Source organism: Patiria miniata, unplaced genomic scaffold (genome assembly GCF_015706575.1).
Source record: "Patiria miniata isolate m_02_andy unplaced genomic scaffold, ASM1570657v1 HiC_scaffold_25, whole genome shotgun sequence".
In the NCBI taxonomy this organism is placed as follows: Eukaryota; Metazoa; Echinodermata; class Asteroidea; order Valvatida; family Asterinidae; genus Patiria; species Patiria miniata.
Genome location: NW_024037064.1, coordinates 11,978,887 through 12,005,962, shown reverse-complemented (window position 1 = coordinate 12,005,962; position 27,076 = coordinate 11,978,887). Strand labels below are relative to the sequence as shown.

At 39.6% G+C, this 27,076-nt stretch overlaps 1 protein-coding gene across 5 annotated transcripts; it reads right to left on the bottom strand.

Annotated features, from left to right (window-relative positions):
- LOC119733187 lies at positions 1-27,032 on the bottom strand. Of its 5 annotated transcripts, XM_038206770.1 has the most exons (12): positions 26,954-27,032; positions 24,781-24,966; positions 23,851-23,982; positions 19,590-19,978; positions 13,029-13,107; positions 11,516-11,551; positions 9,647-9,682; positions 8,795-8,830; positions 7,487-7,534; positions 7,126-7,161; positions 5,851-6,105; positions 1-4,885 (listed from the first exon to the last, which is right to left on the bottom strand). In XM_038206770.1, the coding sequence occupies exons 5-12, from the start codon at positions 13,060-13,062 to the stop codon at positions 2,571-2,573; spliced, it is 2,796 nt and encodes a 931-aa protein (XP_038062698.1). In that variant the 5' UTR covers positions 13,063-13,107; positions 19,590-19,978; positions 23,851-23,982; positions 24,781-24,966; positions 26,954-27,032; the 3' UTR covers positions 1-2,570. The 5 variants fall into 5 exon arrangements, with proteins under 5 accessions (XP_038062698.1, XP_038062700.1, XP_038062701.1 ...); XM_038206772.1 differs by lacking the exon at positions 7,126-7,161; XM_038206773.1 differs by lacking the exons at positions 7,126-7,161; positions 7,487-7,534; positions 8,795-8,830.
- Between the last annotated feature and the right edge of the window lie 44 nt (positions 27,033-27,076).

The window sequence follows — 27,076 nt, the reverse complement described above, 5'->3', positions numbered from 1 at the left end:
TTGATTGACTCAAGTCATTGCATGCAATGATTTATTACACGATAATAATCATACAAAGTACACAATGTCAAATACTAATCCCTGATGATGGTCTTAAACTTTGCCTCAAATATCTGGGAAAAAAAAGAAAAGAGATCAGAAATGTTTCTGCACCAATTAATAACAAATGATACAAATAACGTACAAATTTTCAACAAAATCTCCTCTCACAGTTAACCGTATCAAAACTAAATCAACTTACAAATGGTGGAAATATCATTTAATTCATTATTATCAGGTGTTTTATTATTATTTTAAAGCACAGTCACTGGTTGGAGAAGTTTCAGGAACTATTACAATGTTCTCTATAAAGAGCGAAGGTTTTATTTCACTCAATTTCAGCAAACGTGAAACAGAAATCAAACTATCCAGAAGTCAGCAGATTATCTTGACTTGGAGTCCGTGGCCGAGTGATGACCTTATCTTACAGAGTTGCACATTAATGATCACAAGATAAAAAAATCACAATTATGTAGTTTGTAAACCATGGCTTAAAGGCATATAGGAACATTTGCATTTCATGCATTTTGTTCATTTCCAATACATGTAATATCATCACTGTTCCACAGAAGAATACTCAAAACCTAACATGTTGAAGGTTTGGATATTACACTTTTCAAGAAAAGAGTGAAATATCCATGTACAAACTTTTCATCAATAAAAGTGATTTCGTCCATAGAACTCTTTTAAATCCGAACACCAGTCAATTGACTTATCATTGGAAATCACCTACATTTCTTGATTTCTTCTTAATGACAGCAAGCCAGATGGAATAATTTCACAGGGTGTTTAGTACCAGTACGATCTTTAATCCAAGTGAGCTTTTTGTTTACAATTCGGTAGGTTACTTTTGGGATAAATGCCAATGATCCCATCCCATATTCCTTGAAATGTGTAAATTAATGACTACAAAAATCCCCATCATTTAAAATTGCAATCAGTTTGGCTTTGCAGTCACAGTGTGTAAATCTCATTTTAATCAAAATCTTCTTTCATGTGTCATGCCAGCAACAACAGTTAAACTTATTTACATTCAGTTTACATTTCCAATGTAAATAAATTAAAAAGTTGATTCAAAGTATACTTTCTCTCCTGCAGAACTGCTTTTACTAAATGCAACAGTTGCATTTGGGCATGTTATAAACGGCTGTTATCACCTAGGCAACTGCAAAATATCAAAACTGTTAGAAACAAAAATGTCAGTTTTTGTACAGAATATTGATCATACTTGGAACAAACAAATCTAGTGTCAATCAATACTTTGAAGAGGCTTGCAATGATAAAAACAAGCAAATTGTCCACTTGTACCTATTTCAACATAATCAAAAATCCAGTAACATTTTAGCATATACAACAATTGCAACGATTGGTCCTGAATGAGCAAACATGACTGTCCTCTGACAAAAATGCGTCATTTGGCAATGCAACATTCTACATGTATATATTATACATGAATTGTTTGACAGTATGAACACTGGTTTAGTAACTCTCAATATGGACATACGCCTATAGTTGAATAGTAAACAAAATCCATGTTATACTGTCCATACACAACTGCACCACTTTAAAGGTATATTACATAAACAGTCAAGGTTAAAGATCTATAATAAAGTTAGCAAACTGGAATCATAATTTTTGTCTTTTTATGCATAATTTACATTAATTTACACAAATGATTTGATAAAGAATGAAGCACAAACACTCAAAAGAAACGTCTGTTTGAAAGGCGTGAAGTTGCGAGAATTTTCTGAATTTGTACATAAGGCAAACGCAAAACAATTCAGAAGTACCCGAGGTTTGGAGTATTATTCTGTATACTAAGTTTTGCACAGCACTGGTCTATAGAAGGGTGTCGTGCAGCCATTTGCGTGTGGTCACATTAGTTTGTTGGAATGCCATATTACTACATTGATCGGATAACAGGGTAGGAGGAGGCCTTTGTCATAAAAGTTGAAGACATCTCACACAACTTTCACCTAAGATGATGCGATTCAAGATATTTTCTCAAAAGAAATGGAAAGGAGAGGTGGATTCTCCTGTTTAATTGACGATTAGATTGTAGATTTATAATAGTACTCAGAGGTCACCCAAGATACAAGGTCAATTTAATATCACTTTCAAGTGACACCCAGAATGCTTAGTGCAGTGCTATTATGTTTGAAGATTTCAATGAATCATTTTGTACAGGAATTGTTGTTTGACTTTTCACACTGATTGATTGATCAACTGATGGATTGATCAACTGATGGATTGAATTTTTGGAGGATGGAGGTTCAGTAGCATGAAGAACTATGCTGGGTATATTTGTATTCATAATGTAAGAGGATTCCAAATACTGTATTTGTATTGAAACTGTTTTGTTGACTTTTTCATTCATTATCAAGCCCCTTATTGTCCTCTGAAAGTAAAGTTGTTATTGATTGGTTTTTTTTTTGTAATCTTTTTTTTTCTGGGGGGGGGGGGGGCTGCAGAGCATTGACTTCACATAAAATGACCCATGATAGGTGCTACTCATTTCAATTTAATGCGGCTTATGAGAGTGGTGCATTCATAGGGAACAGGGTGAGAGTTATGACTTGGTGGGAGATTATGTAGGCTCGGAATATTCCCTCTTCTGTTTCCTTCAGGCGAGGGAGGTCTTGACTGACAAATTGTCCGACGAGCTCAGGATCGAGGCCGATGTTACAAAGTGTCAACACACGTAACTTAGGGAGACCTTGGAGATGATGGGTGAGAGCCCTCACTGCATCCAAACTGAATGCATTGCCATCAAGGTTAAGCCATTCTAAACCATACCCAGCAGGAAGGATGCTGATCAGGTCCTTCACATCATCATCTACCAACCTGCATGCACTGAGCCGCAAGTGTGTAAGGGATGACAGGATGTGGCTGACATCTCGCAACCGTGCATGCAGGTTGGTGTCAAACAGAGTGAGCAAAAACAACCTGCATCCTTCCAGTGCTTTCAATAGATCAACAACCTCATCCGGTGATCGTTGGTGCATACGCAAACCATGGATGCCTGTTTGTTCCTGCCTGCGGAAAAAGCTGTGTGATACACGCCCCACGTCAAACCATGACTTTGCCTCAATGCAAACCGAAATGTGTAATTGAGCACGGCGCTGTTCATCCACCACACCAAGTGTTTCCTCAAGGAGGCTAAGCTCCCCCTCCTCTTGCTCAGACAAGTAGTAGTAAACATTCGTCAGCCTAGCTGACTTCATGCTGTCACTCAGAAGAATTCCCCTGAGAAGGGTAAGCACCTGCTTTCTTACATACATGTGAAAAAATGTACCTTCAAGTGGTGGAGTGACATGCTGTAAGTAGTAGCTGAGTGATTTCAGGTCTTCATTACTCTTGCACTTTACACTAGTTGGTCTGACAAGTTTGGTAGCCAACTCCTCTGAACCAGACTCCAACAATGACAACCGAGCCAATCTCTGCAGTTTCTCCTCATCACCTTGCATCTCTTGTATGTGATCCAGAATGAGACCAGCAGCCTGCCTTGATCTACCGCAACAAAATCTCAGCAGGTATTCCATCGCAAGAACATTGCCTTCTCCAATCTGCTTCAACTGATGACGGAAATTGTTTTCGTCATCTTGTAGCAATTTCACCAGGTGACATGCTGCAAAGTATTCTTGGATGGACTTGTGGGGGAAAGTGACCAACGTTTTTACATCCAGACCACTAGTGAACGTTTCACATTGAACGAAACCCACACGACAACCCTCAGCTAAGGAAGACTGACAATTCTGAAATTCAGTTTCATTGAACATGAGTCTTTCCCCGCTAGAGTCTAGTAACCCTTGCAATGCAACACGCCCCAAGTCATCAATGATGGACATCATGATGGACATCATGTGCTGATCACCCATTTCTTCATTGCGGCGAATGAAAAGAACCTCTGCAAACTTTGCAAACAGTTCAGTAATTCTCTCAGGCAATGACTTTTGATTCTTCCAAACAAGGCACATCATCTGGGAAATGATTGGAACTTTCGACATTTCCCAGAGATGTTGATTGGTTTTCAGATATGAAACCAATGCCTTTCCCATGTCAGCATCATCAGGAAGGTTTAATCTGATGTACTGATCCCTGTTTTGTGGATTGAAGCCAGTTGTCTCCACCTGGGCAAATTTCGGGTGACGCCTGAGTACTGATTCGACCATGTGTGGTCGGGTGGTGACCAGCACAAACATTTTTGTAAGGACTCTGTTGTGTAAGATATCCTGAACCCTGTACTCGCCCTCCTTAGATTGCAAAACATGAGACGGAATTTCATCTAATCCGTCCAACAGCAAAGCAATGCGTGATTCATGAGCAGCAATAAACCCTTTCACTATGGGTTTTGTCAGTTTGGTGTCTTGAGCTAGAATTTGGTCAAATATGGCATCCAAGACACAACTAGATTGCTGCATTTGCCTCAGCTTTATCCAAAGCACGAGATAGAATCTACCAAATAGGGGTTTTGAACCAAGTGTGATGCAGGAGTTTGCAACTTTCACTAACAGGGTTGATTTACCCGTCCCGGCCCCGCCAACAACAAGAATCTTGATTTCCTTAACTATTTCCTGATTGAACAAATCGTCCAAGGAATTAAGAATGTCATATAGTGCTTCATCCAAGAATAATTTTCCTTCTGGTAATGTCACCAACCTCTCTGATTTTGTTTTGCCTGGAATGTTCTTTTTGAGTTGTAAAGGAATAAAGAATTCCTCAATACCCACTTGACGTGACTGCAGTGTTGGGTGTGCAGGGATAGTCGTTGCAGTTTGCTTGTAGTTGTCGATAATTTGTTGTTGAAAATACGCAAAGGTATACGGCCCCTGGAGTCCGGTGATTTCTAAAACAAATCAAACAAATATAATGAGTAATTTACTAGAGAACAAATGAACATGATTCATTACAATTATTCTTTTGAGCTATAATTCAACAAAGCCGACCAATCTGCTGGTCTTAATTTCCACGTCTTCGCACCACCAATTTTGTTTTCTGCATTCAGGCATTATATCTTTATCCACAGAAGTATTGAAGTAGTTTTATTTTCCCATTTAGTGCAGTAAAATGTACACTTAGAAATTTTGAATTGGATTGATGCATATTCACATTTTCTTTTTTTTTTAGCATTCCTGAGATCACTACATTAATAAACCATGAGTCGCATGAGATTGATGTTACACACAAAGAGCAAGTCCCTTACACTCTTCAAACAAACCTAGCTGTGATGAAATCAACGCCGAAATTTTGGTCACACCATAAACTGGACAATAAAGAGATGAACTGCTGGTGGTACATTTAAAAAAAATTAATACTGTACGCTGTTTTCATGGCCATTTATTGTCAGAAGAAAAGTGTCCCTCAGGGTGTGAATTTATGTTTATCCAACACCCATCAAACCAACCAAACACTTAAACAATTCATTCTCCAATTTTCCCCTGTGGGCAGATATGGATGCATGGAAGACATGAACTTTCCTGTGAACCCCCAAAAAGGGGTACATGCAGAAGAAAACCGAACGGAATATACATGTGACCTATTGTGGATACAAAAAAAACTAGTTTTGCTTATATCTCCCAGGAAATTCCTAGGAGATTCCAAGATGTTAATGTGAGCAGGAGCGCTCGTAATTATTGTGTTGTTAGAGGCTGCACTATGAACAATCTGCTGTCCATCACTGGTGTCTATGTCTATACTTTATTATGTACCCATTTCAACATCCAGAAAACAGTGTTTTGCTTCGGCTTTCAATCATGTACCCAGGCTACTTATGTCATGCCAAAAATGATTGTGGTTCATTCTGATACCTACCTATCAGGTCTTCAACAATGTCCCTTCTGCCGATCTCCATCAGAGCTGTGCATAACACGTCCCTCTGATCCGTGCTAGTGGATTGTTGGCGCCTCCATTTGACCAGCATGTTGAAGATCTGGTTCTCTGTCTGGCCTGGGTCATCCATCACGATGTGCTCGATCTCTGCAGCGCTTAAACCGAGATGTGTAGCCAGCTTCCGCCATTCAGAGCCAAGCCTCTCAGAGATCTTGCGTAGAACGGGCTCAGTGATACCTACAAACAGACACAAATCAATTAACACGTTAAAAAAAACCTCTCATGTTTCTTACTGTGCTCAACAGCTTGTTTATAAGTGAAGTACATTGTAGCTCATACGCTCATGTTCAGTACCACAACTTTGGACACTTATTACATTCTCTTCCTGATTCTATTGATTCTCTCTGACTCGGATCAGAATAAGAATAAAGCTGACTGAGGTTGGCGTAGCGGTACTTTCCTCGCCTTCCACCACCGACCCGGGTTCGAATCCCGCCCGGGCCAATATGTGGATTGGGTTTTGCCTGATTCCGTGGGTTTCCCTAGAATATAATTCTAGGGTTTTCCTCCCATCACTAATCCTTCCACATCTTTTACCAAGGAACCCAACTAGAAATAAGTCAAGAGACTTCCGTGGGTTATCCCGGTCAATTGCCGAATAATTACAGACAGACTCACAGTGATAAGTTGGTGCACAGTGTTTCTTCTTTTGTAGACATGAACGTCAACAAGTAATACAAAACGTAATACAATCCAGCCTTTGGCCACTCATAAAACGTTTCATCATCTGGCAAAACGGAACGTTAAAAACTACAATATAATAAAAAAAATAAAACACGGTATGAGGGTTGATAGTCGATATTAGCTCCCTGAGGTATTGAAAGTTGACAGACTAGCTCCAGAGGCGAACCGAACTAAACTATGTTTTATTTGTTTTACTATATCTCATACATATTCACAACAATTTCATAAAGTTACGTATACATTTTTTCGGTAAAATGTTGTGCCCGATTTTTTCAGTCTACCCCTGTAAGCTAGTTCCACGATTGCTTCGTAAAGCGCATGAATAGTAGACTAGTGCACTGGCAACCTGTGCGATTGTCTACCACACATGTGCATTTAACCTGTGCGTGAAACCTCGCATATGCGCTTGGTAAACAGCAAAACTAGCAGCCACGGAAAGGTACATGGAACAGTGAGAACCCGGCTCTCGATCATGAATATGTATGAGGTATAGTAATAGGCTTTATAACTTACCAGGAACTTGGGGGTGCTCATCATCCAAGTTTGTTTCTGAAAGAAAATAATATGAAATGTATAGATCTGCATTTGCCTTCACAGTAAAAATAACAATGCACTGTGAAAAGAGGCATACAAATCAGAAGAACGCAAAATATGGCTCAATAGGTCAGTTAACAGAGCACTACAACGGTGATTCAGAGGTTGTCTGTTCAAATCTCACTCTAGTAAATTTCTTGACTAATCTGCTTAAAAATGCAAAGACAAAGAGATGCGACTTTTCTCGTCACTGTTGCTCGGCAACAAGCTGTCAAAAAAGAAATTCTGATTCTGATTGATTCCTCTGTCTCAGATCAAACTTAGAAATATGCTGACTCACGGGGATGGGTAGCAGGAATGTCTTCAACTGCTGGTGAAGATGCCTCTTCTAAAATTATGAAGAAAAAAAGTAAAACAGATTAGTCTCCAATCCAGCCACTGTCAACTTTGGAAACCAGTTACAGTCTTTATTTTGCAAATTATTTTAGTTGATTGAAAGAACTGATGGAATTGAAATAAAACAGCATGGCTGATCATCAAAATAAATAGTACTAATTGTATTTCTAAAAAAAGAAAGAAAAACTATATAGACCATTTGCAAGGTGCGCCATGACAGCGGGCAGGTTTTATTTAAATTTAGTTACAACTAGTGCAGTGCCCGTCTAAAATGTGTACGTTCGGGAAGCGCAAATTGCTTTGCCGGAAGTTGTTTGGGCGAGTGGTTCTCGAAATAGCTGCAAAAATTAGTGCAGATATTCACCCTTACTGGATAATGGTATCACTCTGCAGTAAGGTTGCTCAGTCGACCATCTACAATGGTCGCTCAGTCGACTGCAAAAATAATGTGCCCGTGCAGCCACCACATACGTGTACAAAATTATGGAAACATATGGTATGCAATGCTGTTCACCCATACTGGACAATGGTATCGCCCTACAATGCACGTGTGCGTGCCCGTCCTTTTTCCAATGTTGTGTCATATTGAGCACACGCGCTTTAGCTTTACATGACGTAAACAATTGAAAAGAACGGCAGTGCGCGGTGTTATGTTCTAAGCTATATACTGCCACGTTAGGCCTCAGAAAATATTGCTTTTTTGCAGCTTTTTCGAGAACCGCTCGTCCAAACCACTTCAAACTTGGCACTGCACATTCTGTTGTCCCGAGCAATACACCCGCCGATTTTCAACTTCATACGGTGCCCGGTTCTGGAGATAATCGAAGGACAGACAGACAGACACACACACACACACACAGATTCCTGGAATTATAGTAGAGATACAAGCACAATATACCTGATCAAGTGAATCCATTGATCTCCATCAGTAAGACTGGATAGGACACACGTACACTTACGTGCAGAGAAGATTCGGAAAACGTGGACACAGACAGCTGGGTTGTACAGTGCGGGTTTAATGTTTGCGACTGCGCTTGCGTGACGTGGGTGTGCTGCATGGTCTGTGTGTGGGACGAATGCATTTCAAACTTTCAAACCCTCACCGTTGACTACGCATGCGTGCACAAGATGGAGGGCGCTGTGTCCTATCCAGTCTTACTAATGGAGATCAATGAGTGTATCACACAGAAACACAGCCTTGCCTACTGTCATGACGCACCATGCAAAGGGTCTGTTAGGCTTTATAACTTACCTGCAACTTGGGGCTTCCCATCGTCCACATTTGTTTCTGAAAATGAAATAATAAAGGTACTTGCATTACGGTCTTTCCTCGCTAAATGTTACATTGGGACATCGAGCATGATTTCAATTTTGTTTAATCGATGAAGATCCTAGTTCTAACAAATGAGAATAGTATTAAGGCCCTGTAAACCCAAGTCCATCTTTTGCTCAACTGTTCAATCGTCTGAAGAACTTGACATGAGGAAATACTGAAATCTTTTTTGACATAACGTTTGTTACACAGGTAGACTTTGATTATCATTTTTGTTTAAATGGAAGTCCAAGAATCATTCCGTTACCAACTGACGCATGCGCATTATGGTCACTGACTCAAAACCTGGTTGCAGAAAAGTACCAGAAGCTGCGGGCAGGGTGAGGGAAGTTGCTTTGAGAATTAGCTGGTGCAAAACTCTTGCCATTAATGGGGGCTACCTGTTGCGCTAGGAATGATACATGTACATGTAAACGATGCAGTGTTTGCTCCGATTCCAATTAAATGAGTGAGTGAGACACCTTGGAATGATATACAATGCGATGGTTGCTCCGATTCCAATTAAATGAGTAAGTGAGACACCTCGGAATGATATACAATGCGATGGTTGCTCCGATTCAAAGTGAGTGAGATACTCGCTGATCATCAATTATTCATTGATGATATTTGTCCCAAAAAAAATACACAATATAAATGTATATAAGGACCTATAACTTTAAGTTATAGATCCTTAAAGTTATAGATCCTTATATACATTTACATTGTGTAGTGTTTTTACCCAGAACTTGGGCGTGCATATATGAGGTATAGTAATAAGCTTTATTTACTTACCTGGAACTTGGGGGTGCTCATCATCCAAGTTTGTTTCTGAAAAGAAATTTGTATTAAAAGTAACAACATTTGTTTATACACTGTAAATAGCACTGAAAAGAGGCATTTACAAATTAAGAGAGCGCAAACATACATGGCTCAATAGGTCAGTTAATAGAGCACTACAACGGTGATTCAGAGGTTGTCCGTTCAAATCTCACTCTAGTCAATTTTCTTTACTAATCTGCTTAAAAAAATCAACGACAAAGATATTCAGTCTGATTCGTATCAATTCTTTTGTCTCATGTCAAACATTAACTCGCAATATGCTGACTCAATGGGATGTGTAGCGGGATTGTCTTCAACTGCTGTTGAAGATGTCTCTTCCAAAATTATGGTGGACCAAAATCGCAAATTCAGCCCCTGTCTGCTTTGATATTGTTTTTTTTTATCGGTAAGCTGTATCTTACCTCGAAGCGAGACAGCACCATCATGATCTCGCAACGACCATCAACCAAAAAAGACAGCTCTCCTCCCCCCCCCCCCCCCAGTGCAACTTTTTTTTCAGTATCATTTGTCAAAATTGCATAATTTCGTCCACATTATCACTCTTTTGGGCCAAATAAAGAGAATGGCTGGATTGCTAAGGAAGTTGTTATTTGAGAGTGAGGTCCGGTGCTCGGTAGTTTTTGAGTTAGACAAAAAAGTATTGGGGGGGGGGGGGACTTTCTTTTTTTAGTTGAATGTGTAAGGATGTGCAGGTACCGAAATTCGCATGTTCCCAAATAATTCACCAAGTGCGGTAAGTGACAGCGAGACCAAGCGGTGACACGCCATTCCCCATCGTGCTGTCTCCCTTGCCGCTGGCCTGTGCACCGCTTGCTTTTAACAGGTAAAAATTCCCCTTTTTTATCGAATCATCATTCATGAAGCTGTAGTATTTCAATGTATTGGGGACTCTGGCACAATATAATGAGGTATAGGGGTAGAGAATTTTAATGAAACTTAGTGTAAATTAGGATTTTTGCCCCGTTTTCCGTTGCTAACGAAATTTGATGGAGGCCCTCTTGCGTTCATATTGAGAAAGTGTACATGACATGTCGCCCTGAATCGCTGTGTTTTCATCATAATTTCTGGTCAAAGCTTGTCAAATTGTTGTTCAATTGATTATTTTGAGTGTGTAAAATTAAATTACATGTGTGTAAGTGCCTTCACTGATTTATAGACATAACATTTCTAGGTCAGGTTATTGTATTAAGTTGATAAATTCACAGATTTTGAGTGACACAAATCCCAGAATTTTGATGAATTGGATTTAATCTCTGAAATAATCATTGTATTTAGAGAGAAATCCCTTGCTACAGTAGGTAATTGATCCACAGTCCTTACTTTTACTGTATAGCATAATTTATGACTGTTTAATGACAGACTGAATTAATTCCCTGTCATCACTGTCAATTTAGAAATTCTGGTTTTTACAATGAAATGTATGTGTTTCTTGGAGAGATTTACAGTTAAGTTGGGTATTGTGCTCTCACACCTCGACAACTCTTTCTCATAAATTAAATGCTGTCTTAGATATTTATAATTTATGTACAATAGGGTCTCCCTCAGGATTGATGTTACATTTTACTTTAGTTTTCTTTTATTTTTCTCCCTTTTCTGTCATTGTTTGTAAGTGTTTAATTGATTCCCCATCATGCTGTCTCCCTTGCCGCTGGCCTGCGCACCGTTAGCTTTTAACAGAATTAAATCCTTGGAGTGACTCGAACCCACGTGTTGGTGTGTCTATTACATTTATTCACACTCATCACTCCCCTGAGCTGGCCTCCACAAGTGTATGACAGACAAATGACAGAATACATTGTCAAAAAATGCTGTACAACTCACCTGGAACTTGGGGAGGCTCATCATCCGATTTTCTTCCTGAAATAAAATAATATGAACTTTACATGCATTTGCCTTTACAGAAATAACACAGCACGGTGGAAAAAAATTGGGAGAGGGCAAATATAGGGCTTAATAATTCAGTCAATAGAGCACTGGAACGGTGTTTCTGAGGTCGCATGTCCAAAATCTTTCATAGCTAATGAAGCTGGATGCTGAAAAAGTACTGCTGGCAGGGCAGTTGCTTTGTGAAATAACTGGTATGATTCTCTGGCCATTGAAGGGTGCCCTTTGAGTTATATCGTGATTGGAATGATATATTTGGTGAACTGAGTCAGATACCTTGCATTTATTCTCCACCTGGGAGTAAATTGGACTGTGTGATGATATAGCTGGGTACTGTGAGGGAGTTCATGAAGTTCAAGGTTTTGTTTGAGCATTGACAAAGGCCAACAAAAAGAATAGTTCTGCTTCCGGTTACCCGACCGACCCTATTTTTAGGCTGCGACCCTAAATTTTTTATCGGCAATTCAAAAAAAAAAAAAAAAAAAAAAAAGGTAAATAAAAATAAAATCTGTCTTTTCTGTCTTCACAAAATACCTCTCAACAACCCTTTTGCATCCAAAAATGATTGTATTTATTTGTTTTCTTACTTACATTCGCTTTTTTTCAAAAGAAACCTCCATTATTACAAATTCGCTTCGCGATATAACCTACTTCGCAATTCGATGTCACGCATGGTGACTATAAAGTTCCCGCCGCGCCGCGCAGGGGCCAATTTAGAAGACATAATGAAAATGCGGTAACCAGTCCATAGCTAGCTATGCGACCGATAGCACGCTATCAGTACAGTGCAGGCCACTGTCAACTGGTCGGATTCGACATCGTAAAAATGCCAAGAAAACACCGATGGAGAAAGAACATTTTTGCAAGTTAATTTACAGAATTGATCTAGCTTGTCTGTGTATGTATTTTCTGTGTTCAAGAGTTTATTTTGAGATCGCACTACTCGTATTTGGAGTGATACATGCCGCGTGTTTCCCGAAATTGTTGACCGTAAAAACAGGTCTGTCGGCCCATGGTGGGCCGCTCGCCACAAACGCACGCATCACACACCTCGGAGTTTTGGCCAGCTCCCTGCGTCTTGACTAGCGTTGTGCATATGGTGCGAACAGCCTGAATTTTCCATTATTTTTTGGAAGTATCGAACGTAAAGTATTGACAATAATTAAAGGTAGGTTTTACTCACTTTTTGTTGCCATTTCGTGTATAGCTTTCGTAGTGCAATAGAAATAGTTCAGGCTAAAACTTCGCATATAATTGAATACCCCATTCAATCTGCATAAAAAAAAACTGGCCAAAAAAAAAAAATTTCCGACCGACCGACCTCATTTTTGAAAGGCATGTAATCGGAAGCAGAACTATTTTTTTTTTTGGCGTAAGTAATACCTATAAAGCATTAGATTTTGTTTTCAAATCGCACTGTAATGCTGGTGGTTGTCCATCTTTAACTAACCTCTTCGAGCGAATCTACTCCGAAGATTTCCCATTGTTGGTCAGACTGGTCTCAGGTTCCAACATCAGCAAACTATTTCCTGCAGATAGATATAAACAAAAACAAAAACCCACCATGAGCGATAACGATCAATGCAGAGGTGATGACAATAGCAACATGGAATGTGTGTGTCCTGATACATGTACATGCAGAAATTGTTTGTGAGTAATCCGTTTATTCAACAGCAACATTAGTACAGTGTTGTAGTCGACAACTTTTTTCCGAGTATCGGTTGCCGAGTACGAGTATGAGTACTTGTACTTCCGAGTACGAGTACTTGTATTTCCAAATACAGCCATACGGAAAATGGTTCATTGTGCGTAATTGTGCCCAGGCCCAGTCAGACCGATGTACAGATCCACTCACGGCTAGCTGTTAAATGTGTTTGTCCGGACGCGCGGAGAGGAAAATCAGGAAACTTTTATTTCTGCGCAAGCCAATCAACCATATCAAACTGAAAGTATCAATAAAATTTGGCTGTGGTACGTCAAGCTATACCATTTTTTCCCCCGAATACTGGTATTCGAGTACGAATATTTTAATGATCGAGTACAAGTTTGACATGTCGAGTACGAGTACTTTGCTGCCCGAGTACGAGTACTTTGACATTCCAGTACGAGTACGAGAACTAAAAAAAAGTACTCGAGTATGAGTACCGAGTATGAGTACTACAACACTGCATTGGTTTGTTTTAACATAAAGCCATTATGTCTCCGCCATTTTGTATCCATTAGGGACAGTGATGGAACTGCTGCACATCCATGACCTATTGTTATACTTTCATTTAATTATAGCACTTCCATGCTATGGTACCTATTCAAATGAAATGATAGATAAGCAATATTGCCTAATGCCTGTACTATTTTGGGGTTTTTTTTTACAAAGAAAACAGATAAACTGTAAACCAAGATACAATAATTTTGCGGATAAGCACTGGTATGGCTAAGGAGATGCCTGCCTTGGATTGGCAAGAATTGGCAAGCCTTGCCAACCTAGTCCGGATCAGTCACAAGGGACAGTTAGCCATTAAGACCTAGTGATAGTCACAATTTAGTGACAGTCACTCAGCTGTCAGCTATCACGACGATACTGGGCGGACCCTTGGGGACTAGGAATAATTTCAACCAACTTAATCATAATGTCAAAATTCGCTTCTTCTTTTTTTTTAAGCATCTTGGAGCTAAAACATGTAAAAGCTTTAAATTTAAATCTTCGATTTATTTTATGGATCATTCAGTTAAAAACGTTTGGAAAAGAAGGACATTTCTTAATTATCAGCCAACAAGAATCTAGGTCAGAATGTGCTTCATGAAGCAGGTATATCAGCCGCGTTATTCGTAAGTAAAATCCATGAAATGACCATTTTATATAAGACGGTTGCACCGGCCGATATAAGACTGCAGCTGACAATGCAACGATGGAGATCACAAGTCCGTTACTGTTTGGATACAATAACAGAATAGTTGATGTGTGAAAAAGTGATACAAGACTTTGGCAACGTTCTTCGTTCTAGTGCAGCGTTTCTCAAAACATTCATTACAGCAATGTGTGGAGGGAGGGGCATGCCCCGCCCATGTTTTCCCTCTCCTCATTTACCCCCACGCTCCGCATCAGAGTCCCTCGATACTCATTATTTGCTGATAGTAAATTTATGATAAGAAACTGTCTGGAAGGGACCCTCATCGTGCCCCGCCCATGTTTTTCCCTCTCCTCATTTACCCCCATGCTCCGTATCAGAGCCTCAATGTCCATACTCATTATTTGCTGATGGAACGTTTAATAAGAACCTGTCTGGAAGGGACCCTAATCGTGCCAATATATGTATGAACTTTGGACAGCCACACCCACCTCCCAAATCCCGAGTGTCGAAGAATTCAACCCCACCCCTACCCCACTTCTATCCTTTGACTTTGAGGACACAAATACCGTCAAATGCACGTAGTGATGAGCAAATATCCAATCTTGTCATACCATCAATGAGTGCCTGCAGTAGGTGTCCACGTATCCACCCACATTCAACATCATATCAATAAATATCACACTTAATATGGACCAGCCAGACAAAAAGTAAACAAACAAAACACTTCAAACCATTGACACTTTGACACTCTTCAAATATTACAGGCCGAATAAAGAAAAATGCATCCCAAATGGCAGGACCAATTTTTGAATGAGTTTTTTCCTGTTGCACTTTCAAAATCAAGGATTGTGTAATGAAAATAGCCCTTCCTCATTACCTTCCTCCCCACCTTCTATTTTTGGTTTAGCCTGCCCCTCTCATCCATCACACCCCCTGAGCTGAGTGTGTATCAGTCCAGCCAGGCATGCAGCATTTGCATAATTCTATTGTGAGCCCCATGTGCATGGAATTTGAAATAGCCATGTGTGCTTCAGTCTGCTGGGTGCTGTGCTATGTGGAGGGCAGTGCAGGTTTTGCCTGGGCGTGGCAAGGGAAAGCTTTGCACGTATATATGTTTGTGCCTTCCACTTTAGTTTGTCTATTGTGCCCGGGTATCCCACTTGACGCCATCAGCCTTTGTCCCTTAATAAGGCTTAAATGCGACATGACATAATCAGTCTTCTCTTACTCTAATTTTTGTTTCAATAGGTCTATTGATTCAAATAATGTAGTAGTCTTTTCGCAAGCAGTGATTTTCGTTGATTATTAAAGATGTTTATTTTGTTTTCCTTAAAAATCTGAGTTTTTAATAAGAATATAGAAAGACCTATGATGGAAGTGAAGCCAATGTCAATGTTCCCTTCCAGGTGATAAATAGGGAGCTACATTTTTTTAAATTCACAATTTAAAAAAAATGTAGCCCAGTTGATTATATGGCGAGTTTTATTGGAAACTTATTTTGAGTATATCTTCTCGGGGTATAACTTTGAGAAAACTCACATAATGGAAATCTTGGACATTTTACGCCATCATAGCACCGGAATATGTTGGTAAAATGTCGCCAACATGCGAAGACTAGTGGATGTCTCACACTGCGCATGTGCAGCAAGTAACCCCCAAGTGACTACACCGGCAATAGGCTATGAACATACGTGTTTGATGTAATGACCAAGTAAGTTGTAGTGCAGGACAACTAAGTTAAATGCCCCCTGGGTTGGGAGTAGAGGGATGGTGCTTTAAAGGTACCACACTCACTGTGACCATCACCGAGCCCCGCCCTTTGTCATTTCTCATAATTAACTGTTTTCCTTGCATTTATTTCTACAACAAATTCCTTTAATCCGTACTTTAATTAAAGAACTTATTTCATAGCCCTAATTTGCCCCTACATTTAAAAGTAATTAGTAATAAGAAGTAGAAATAAGTAGACGGATCCGATTTTTCTAAATGAATTAATTTACTTGAAGCCTAAACATCTTCTCTCTCTACCAAGTTATTTGTTTGTCTCGCTGCGGCACCTGACCACACTACAATATGAAAGCCCAGTCATTAAGCTTTCATTTAGTACAAGAATAATTCAAATCACTCATGTTACTTTTCAAGTTACAGCATTTTGAACACAAACATACTTTTAAAGTTCTGTCCACGGATCACAAAAAATTAAATGTTCTTTCTGCAAAACTTAAACAATTCTCATAGGGATGCAAGTGAATTTTTTCGTTTTGCAGAAAGAGCATGCATCTTTTTGTGATCCGTGGACAGAACTTTAAAGCAGAGTTTGTGTTCAAAATGCCGTAACTTGCAAATTACATAAGTGATTTGAATGATTCCTGTCTTAAAAGAAAGGTCATTGATTGGGCTTTTATGTCCTAGCAAAACTTCGTTCAAAAATTGGTCCTGCCATTTGTGATGTTTTTTTTTTACTCAGGCTGCAGTCCACTGGTTATGTGACAAACTATTGATGGATTGTGCACTTTTTGTAAAAGCGTGAAACGTTGCACAGATTCAGGAGATAATTTGTTCAAGGGGCGTGGCAGCCATTTTAAAGATGGGGGGCCTCATTATGCCTACCCTGAAAAATATTGTGCCCATCTTTCATAAAAGCACAAAACTGCACAAAGACATATTTACTGATGAGAATTTTTTTCTTCCAGATGTGGAGCCACCACAAACTCACCCTTTTAGAGGCGTGGCAGCCATTTAAATGAAATGGGAGGGGGGGGGTTAATTGGGCCAAACAAAAAAAATGGTGTGTTTACGGTAACGGCCTGAAAAAAATCCAGGTAGGTAGGTAGGGAAATAATTTTATTTTGTATTTTTTTTTTCATTTCAGTTCTGCATACCCATGCGTGTTCTTTTGCAAAAAAATGTATAAAACCACTATTCAAGCATTGAAGATATTCAATTGATACATTTCAATCCAAATTAATTTGTATCGTCAGCCAGGGTTCTCCCCAGGATTTTTTCAAACATGTGGGGATGATTTGCTGTGATTCAACAACCCGAAAATGTTTGAACTTTAGAAGCTCTCTGGTGCATTTTAGAGCAAATCTGGGGGTCTTTATCTTAAGATTTGTCCTTGAAATTCAGAGGAGATCTTGTAGGTCACTAATATTTTGGTAATTAAAAGAAAAAAAATCAAAATTGTTAACTTAAAAAAAATTAACATTTCACAACCTGTGTTTCATTGCTTCCTAACTAGAAAAGTATGAATTACATTTACATGTAAGTTTCAAATTAAGAAATTAAGGTGGAGAAAAAAACAACTTTTGCTTCCGATTACATGCCTTTCAAAATAGCGTCAGTAGGTCGGAAAATTATTTTGCCAATTTTCTTGGGGTGCTGATTAATGGAGCATCATTTGTACTAAAGAGCAAGGAATCATGTTTATTTTGTGCCTGGATTATTTTCATTTGCGCCACGAAAGTTATCAAGACTGGCTATCAAAAGTGATTAAAACTTGCCTCACCTAATTAAAAATATATTTGAGGTCGGTGATTCCACTTCATGCTTAACATACATCACGGCCGCTAGCACCGCCAACATTCCGCCTGGCTGGCCGAACATCGCGCCGAACTCACGGCCCACGTGGCCGAAAATCTTGCACTACTGCAGAAACACGCTACGATGTTTCGCCACAAGTTCGAGCTTTGCAATCTCGTCATTTTAATGGAAAACACATCCACAGAAAGTAAAGATCACGTTCTGTGAATTAATTTGCAGAAATTCTCTTTCTCCAGCGATGTTTATTTGGTAATATTTTTACGATCCAACTTCGGCCCACTACATCATCATGCTGTATGCATGATACGAAGTATGGACCGGAGAGAGGCAGTAGTCACTGGTTCCGGTCCTTCATCATAGCATTGATTCCGTTAGCTGGCGAAGGGAACCAGTGTACCATGCTGTATGTTAGCTGGGTGCTGCTGGTACTGGTCGACAGAACACGTCATCGTGTGCATTTTGATCACACATGCATCAGAAAAACAGGATTTTGGTCAAGATTTTGCATGTCAAGATGAAATAATGGCCTATGTAACGATCAAATTGTGCATTTTAATGGCGTGTATAATAATTATATTGTGCGTATCAGGGGCTAAAAAATGTGATCGCCATTTTTTTGTCGGCGTATTGGGCCGGCCGCAATTCCAGCGTATCAGGCCGACACGCAGTACGCACGTTTGTACGTGGGGAGCTAGAACCATCCTGTCCGTCGGCCAGCCAAGCGTACCCCGATGCGTTTGTGCAAAAATAATCGTACTTCGTAGTTTGAGAATTCAAGTTTTGAGGGAGGGGGGGGGGGGGGGGGGGAGAATGCACCCCATACCCTCCTGTCATGCTGCCACCAACAACAGTTCACGACAAGTTGCACTCGCCTCACAGCATATCAAAATCTCTGATGAGTATCTAACCCCAACAAAATCCATACAAATCAGCAAAATTCACACAAAATAATGTTGTGTTAAACTTTAGTACAAGGAGTACAATGTATGTTTCTTTTCCCCAAACTTTGGTAAGCTAATTAGTTATTAGATAATTAGTTATCTTATTGCAGAAACGAGCTACCGGTAGTCTGTTTAACTAACATAAATCCTAGTGCAATTACTAGCAAGGTCAAGAGATGTACGAAACCTGCAAGAGAGATCCTAATGAGTTGCACTTTTGTACACGCGCAAGGTGAGTGTGAACCACAACTTGCACGCATACAAAAGTGCAACTGTTTTCCATATCATTTCTCATAAATTGCATAAATCCGTACACATTATCACTGTTTTGGGCCAAATAAAGAGTATGGCTGGATTGCTAAGGAATTTCTGTACTGATTATCATTATTTGAACAAAAGGTGCTTGGAAGTTTTGGGGTTAGACAAAAAGTATTGGAAGGGGGAACTTTCGTTTTTGGTTGAGTGTTAAAGTTTTGCTGCCTGTACAGATTCCAGCTTTGCTTTTGAGAAGGAACCACCAAAGTCTCTCTGGCAATTATGGAAGTACATGAATGTCTACGGTCACCCTGATGCCAAACTGTCAAGAAGATGTTTCAAATACAAGTTCAGAATCGTGTAACTAATGAACCACGATACTTGAATGTCTCATCGGATAACTTAGCAGTTTAAAACTCTTACCTTTTTTGTGAAAAATGGAGGGCTACACTCTTTAAAGATGCAAAAACTCCCGTCCAAGTACAACTCAATGTTAGCGAGCAGACTTCATAAAATGAAGGCATGCAAAGGCCGGCTGAATGCGACGTCCTCAATCTGATGAAACTCTCGCATGCAAAATCTTATATACGATGGCTTTCGGTATCGAAATGTGCATGTTGAATGTGCACGTGATCTCTTTGTGCCGCACCCACTCGATATCCACCAATGAAACTGATGGATTTGTAAAGTTATCACCAGCCAGTTGCGTGATACCCAGGGGCCCAGGTCTCCAATGCTGAGCATTCACTCACTCCCTGGACGTTGCATCCTGCAGGGATGGTACACAGTTCAGTCACCCGACTCCAGGAAACCTGAAATCGAATGGCACGTACGCTCACTAAGCTTCCAGGGACGGTACCGGTCCTACCCCTGATCAGCAGTAATGTGTGACACCAGGAACCTAAAATGGGGCGGCAACGAAAGCTCACTGCCAGGGATGGTACATGTACATTGTTTATCAGTAACGTGTGACACCAGGAACCCTCTTGCACATTAAACTCGATGAAACGTTCAGTTCCAGATGCTGGTTTTATCTTAAAAGTTGCATACCAAAATGTCATAGATACCAGTGATAAATACCCCAAATTCCAAAAATCAGGAAAAATACTCACAACTCTACAAGGTGTAGAGAAAAACTTAAAGCTAATCTTAAAAAAAAAAATATTAAGAAAGCCTGTTGTTTCCGTCTTAACAACATCTACACTCTGCAATTGGGAGTCATGTTGGTAACATGAAGATTGACATCACCAAGTGTTCATGCCATGCATATAACTCACAAGAAGAAGTTTCTTCAATACACTCATTAATGAGAGGGGAACCTCTTAAGACTGTCAACAGCCACACATTATCTGGGGCTTGAAATAACAATACATTTGGGGGGCTGTGTATGGACTTTAACTAGACTGCACCATTTCCTTGAATGTAAACTGATATTCTAAAGGTTAGTTGGGTCAAGGAAAGTCAATCTGAGTAAACATGTTATTTCCCATGTATAGGGATTTCCCTGTACATATTTCCTGTCACAGGCTGGTACTGAAACTGAAAACCAGGCTACGTAATGTCGCGCACTGATCCGACAAATTATAGCAACCCCGCGTGCGTGTGCGTCGTGCCAATGCTTGCGTGTGCTTCGCCGAATAACAAAACGAAGTACTAATTTAAATTTCCTACGGTGCGTCTTAAGAAGCACCATTGGAAACGCCTTCTTTCGTGGATTATTTCAAAGTGACAGCTTGCCAGAAAGAATAATATCACAGGGAGTTTAGTCACCTTAGTATCTTTTAACCAAGTATGTTTTTCAACAATAATTACGCCAATTACTTTTCGGATAGCTGCAAATGATAGACTTTTTGAACACGTCCCTTTCAGAGAAACTCATCATTTGCCAACCATGAACTCAGAAAACAACTAAAGGTGTCCATTAATTCAGCCTGTAAACCGCATCAGTTGAAAACAGTGTGCCAGACTTCCCGTAACAGCCTAGCATAGTGTCAATTGTAAGGAAATGGGGGTTGTCCAGAAATCTTATCTCATCCGGCAAATGTATTCCTTTCGTTTTAACATTCCCTGAAAATGTTAAGAAATCCAGATGTTTATTGACCCCGACCAAAAAGCAGGGCGGCATGACATTAAAAAAAGTGGGTTTTTTGCGCCAATAAACGGCTCAGATAAATTCACTTTTTTTTTCGCATTTGAACAGCTCACCCAAGTGCTACATCACGAGATTTAAACAATTTCAGAATTTTGCTTTTTGCGGGATGGGGTCACATTTTATAAAAAGTAGGGGGGGGGGGGTTAAATGGTGTTAACAGAAAATCTATCAGTCACAGGTAATCTTGGTGTGTTTTTTCCCATCCAGTATATAGTGGATGGGTGTGGACAGAATGTGAACATGTATGTCATTTCATTAACTTTTTGTTCGCTTTGGGGGTGTGTCACAACTTTTTCCTAAAAACAAAAATTTGGATTAAGACAGTATTACCGTAGCTCATTATTGTTTCCACGAAATCTTAGCTGGTACCGGTACATCATCGTGTTTAGGAGTAAAAACTAAGATTTCCAGAAGTGTCTACAGGAAAATAGTGATTTCATATAAAAAGCCAAATTGATGTTGTTGTTCGGTCTGAAATCAGTGAAATAATAGTTTATATTACTATACATTTGTAAATGTATCTCAAATTGTTCATTTGACAACTGATATTGACATTCAAAATTGATTGTTACATCAAAGTTACTTATTTTCCTGGGGTGTTTTTTTGTTTTTGTTCCTTTCCTCAAATTTTTTTATTTTTCTTAATCCGCCCCAAATATTCCCTTTTTCATGTACCTGATTCGCTTCAAAGAATAGACATTCTGGCTCTTTTTTCTAATTTTAGTGAAACAAATTGATTTTAAAAGGACAAAATTGTAAATATTTATCATTCCCCAATTTTATAAATAAAAGGTCTTCCTCCTGCATAAAATCGCAAATATGATTTCAAATTTTGCCTTGTCATATACTGCTCAGACCGCCAAGGCCAAATTCAGCCAAAAGTTGATATGAGTTTTGATTAATGTTGTACACTATGTACATGTATCTTTTAATCTCTTCTTTTTCACCCTAAATTATGAAAGGTCTCCACGCCCCTAAAGAAACAATTTGTCCAAACTTGTGTTTCAATTACCGGTAATTCTAAATTCAAATTTTTCATCTGCTGCAAAAAGTCTTGATTTGTGAGTCTCCTTTTAGGTTTATTTTGCCACCTTTTCCAAATGGACGCCCCGCCCACAAAAGGTCAGGGAAAATGGGTATGCAACTGTGCATTCTTCATTTTGGCTCAAAAACGATACCCAAGAAACACTCAATTTCTAGGGTGGGAAAAAATGACATCAAATGGATTTGGGTTTTATATTGAGTCATTAATAATCCCTGAAATGTTGAAAGAATGTTTTCAATTCACTGAAAGTTAAAGGCATATTTGCGAAGATAGGTTTTGTAATTATTAAAAAGAGTGTTTCATGACTTCCAAATTTATGCAAGGTGCAAGTTCGATCAAAGACCATAGATTAACAAACTCTGATCGAATGCACGCTAGTCACCGATGGTTGGACAAGTCTAACTATTCAGGACCAGCCTACTGCGGCTGGTCGTGCAACGATTTATAGCAGGTTATCAACATCAATTTTGTATAGCATTGTGCAACTGTCAACAAAAATGACAGAAACGAAAACGACGAGTGCTTATAGTTTCATTTTCATTGCACAGTTTCTCCATTTCAGTTTACAATTCTATCACTTTTGTCACCATTGTACAATAAGAATGGCGCTTATGTAATTTGTGAAGTGTCTTCAACTACACAATCACTGTATTTATAAACAGAAACGTCAAGTGTTGAAAAATTGTGCGACGGCCATTTTCTCATGGTCGTTGACATGACTTTAGTTGGACTAGACTCGTCAGCACTTTTATCTTCAGTGTGCATGCGCTAGGTACCGGTACGTCACGAACCAACCACTAGTTAAAGGGGCACTAGGTCCTGAAATCCCCCTTTCATCTGGTTGAAAGGAAACCAACCTAATGTCTTACCGTTCCCGAGAAAAGAAAAGAAAAAACCCGCTTGTTTACATTGGACATGACGGAGTACGAATACGTTTTTCGTGTCGTTCTCATGTACGCTATACATGTTGTGTGTCTCGGGAACAGCGCGCGGTGACCAATCACCAATGCAAAAAAAATGTGGTTTCTTCAACATCCGCAAAAGGCGAACACTTTATGCGTACGAATGAAATCACAACTAGCATCCAAACAGCTCGAATTTATGGGGTCCCCGAAATTCGTTCTCGCACGCATAATACAGGAACAAAAACGCCCAGTTTTGAAAGGATAGTTGTGTGGATGTTTATATCATACTTTTAAAAGTTATTTCCGATTATCATCATCTCGTTCAAAGCGCGTTTTGTAGCCCAATTGGGCTGTTCCAGGACCCAGTCAAGGGCGGATAAAAAAAAATAAAAATTGGTTTCGTTTTTTTTGGGGGGGGGGGGGGCCCCCCCCCCCCCCCCCCCCCCCCCCCCGATCTGCCCTTGGACCCAGTGTCCCTTTAACCATTGGTCCTTGATCCAACTTGCCCAAGGATGGCTACAAATGCATGTGCAACTTCATCTGCAGCATTCAGATATAAAAAGTGTGAAAGTATTAACTTACCAGTCCTGGTTGCCATGGCAACAGTGAGTGATGACGTGGTCTGCTGACTTTGGCTGTGGAATCATCTTCTTGTACTATCTCTGGTAGTGGCAGACGTAACTCGTAGTGTCTGTGACTAGAAGAGTCAAATTCCTATACAAAAAAGTACATTTTAAAAAACAAAACCTACAGGCCTAGAGATGTTGTTCAATGGTGTACAGGCAGATTGGCCACATAAAGAGGTCTAGTTGTCATGCCTATCCAAGCAGTACATTTGCATTGTCCTCTAAGATGGCCGCTCAACATGAAGTCAATTGAAGTAGTGGCTTGGCTGTACAGTACTGGATTATTCAGTACGGCAAAACCAGACATGGGATCTTAGTCAATTCTTGGTGTAACACCTTAACCTTATGAGCAGTTCCAGTACTTTGGCTAACACCCTGCTCAACTGCTCAATTAAACAACACACAACAGGTGCTTGTCAATGTGCCACGCCTGCTACATGTCAGTCTAACCAAATCAATCCAACGGCCTGAGAGTCTGAGCTTGCTAGTCACCACAGTATGCATTATTGGATGGGACAAACTCCCATTGTCTCAGAATTGGTAGTTGAAACTTGAATGCTGTTCTGTTGCTCTGCTCAATACAGGATGTATCAAAAACAAGGAAACCCAGTTGTAAATGTAAATTATAAAAAATCTAATAAATATTTTGAAATAAGTAAAGATCATGTGAAACGCCAATGTGTCCTCTTTCCAATGATACCTTGATTGTGTGTCTGTGGTGAAGATACAATGCACCCTAGAATAAACAAAGTCAAAGAATAACAGACTGACAGACAAACATACAAAAGAAAGTTAAAAACAAAAATAATTGTCTTGCCTACCAACCTGGATAATTGTTAGGATGTTACCGTAAACACACACATATTTTCAGCCTAAGTGAACCTACCATGATACGGGTCTTGACACACATCCATGGCTTGGCCGGTGTCAATTCTTGCTGTCCTCTTTGGAGGTTTGTGGCCATGAACTTCCTGTATGCATCTTCATCGGTCTCTGCAAGCTCATCCAGCATTGACCAAAAGCACTGTGCCTGCTTCATCAGGTCATGTTGGACGCCTGTCGCCATACTTTACTAAAATTGGAAATGAAAGGAGGACAATTTTGAAAATGGAATCCACGCGATATTCCAAACGGAGCCCTCGCCGATAAACGGTAAATTTCACTTTTCATCCAGATTGTAAGTAAAGCTTAGTATCATGATCTTCAAATCATAAATCTGTAATTGTATCTCAGGTGGCATAAAGTAATTCTGCGGCCGTTTTGAGGGTGAAATCTGATGTTTTTGTTGGAAAATGGTTGGGTTGTTAATTGTTTGAAACACCATGTAAGTACTATCGCCAGATCATGTCCAAATGTTAAAAATAATGCAGGGGCTACTGTTGCGGCAATTGCTATCGTTACAGCATCGTCTGGCTCCCTGACCTAATAGTAAATGTCTTTCGCACAACTGCATGTGCGCACATCACATGACAAGGATTAGGGTCTGTGGATGGACAGTTCGCCACACATGCAAAATCATAGCGGGGTACTAACAAAATCAAAGAAAGTGTTCTTGTTTTGAAGTAGATACAAAATGTTGCTTGTTTAACCGCACCATGGTTTAAGCTGGTTTGTATTGATCATGTGTATGCTCCAACTTTTGTGCAAACAAAAGGGCGATCGTGAAGTGTAGGGCCCGGTTCCTATATAGGCTAAGGCCGGTAAGGGAGCAAAATCCACTTTAAAATTATTGGAACTACCAAACTAGTTGGCAACATTCTCAATAAACAGGTATGTCATAGATAAAGGGCAGGGTTTTGATTTTTTTAGGGAAATTTGGGGGTAAAATGACGATGACAGCGCGGCGACAACACGCGACCTGAAAATAAAGATGGCGATCACCGCGTGATGTACCGTGAGCACGCAGGCCATGCTGAATCACAAGGCACAAACCACGCAGGAAAATCGTGGGGAAAATGTCCATACTCGGACGTCCATTTATCTGCTGCCAAACATATTAATTGTCACCTCACCTTGTCATTTGAACCAAGAGAAATCCAGGAAGCTGTGTTAAGGTGAAAAAAATTTACTCAAAATGTGTTTTTAGAGCACATTTTGGATGCATACGTTGTGCAGAACTAACTTGAAGCAGCCGGTCAAAACTGATTGTAGTGGCTGAAAAGACAGTGGTACGTTATACAGGTGACATCAACAACCATGACGTCGCATGAGCCTGCCAATGATAGTGCAATATGTCATTATGAATATTTATTTTATCATGAATATTTAGTTTATTTCAATGGATACTTCAAATACGTCCAAAGATTGATTATTGCAACAGCGATCGTGCGCAGCCTAGCGGTTAAGAGTCTCGTGTGTCAAGCAAGCGTCAGAGGTTCGAATCCCGATGAAGTAACTGACTGATTAATAAATAGAAATTAAGGAAAGGAGAGGGTGAGAGTAGAGGAGGGAAAGTGGAGGAATAACCATAAAAGATGTAACTTTTGGCGCTAGAAAATTAATTGAAAAAAGTGACGTCCGAGTACGGAATTTTTTCCAAATCGTGATTTCTACCCCGAGAATCTGTTCAAAATTGCAAAACGGGTGTCATTAGAATTGAGAAAAGTCTGCTTTTTGATTGTAAAAGTGTTTTTTGAGCAATAAAAAAACATTTTTGACTCAAATTCGATCAAAACAAAACAGGGGCCCTACACTTCACGATCGCCAACAAAAGTTCCATCTTCTTTTTTACTACCGGTAGTAGGGCCTACTGAATTCATGGAATTTATGGAATTCCATTGTACATGTATGGATATATCTAATTTTGATAGGAACAGGGTCCTTAACATAATGACGGATTACCGAGACTACTGACTAATACTAAAATTAAAAAGGCGATAAGTTGGGCACCAACTTATTCGGGCATGTCAAGCGGAAAGAATGCAGTATTCAGCGTTTGTGTACAAACATGACAAAGTTTATGGAAAGTCAAGAAATTTTTCAAAGTATTTTTTCAACAAATTGGATATGATTCTCAGTCCCAGATTCATGTCTTTTTTAACATTTTTGCAATGACTGACCTTTATTGAGATGATATATGAAGAAAATGTGGCGTCAAGTTGCAACGTCTCTCCAAAAACGTTCCCTTTCTTGCTGAACTTTCATACATATAGAGTTTCACCACTGTGATCTCGATTAGTTTC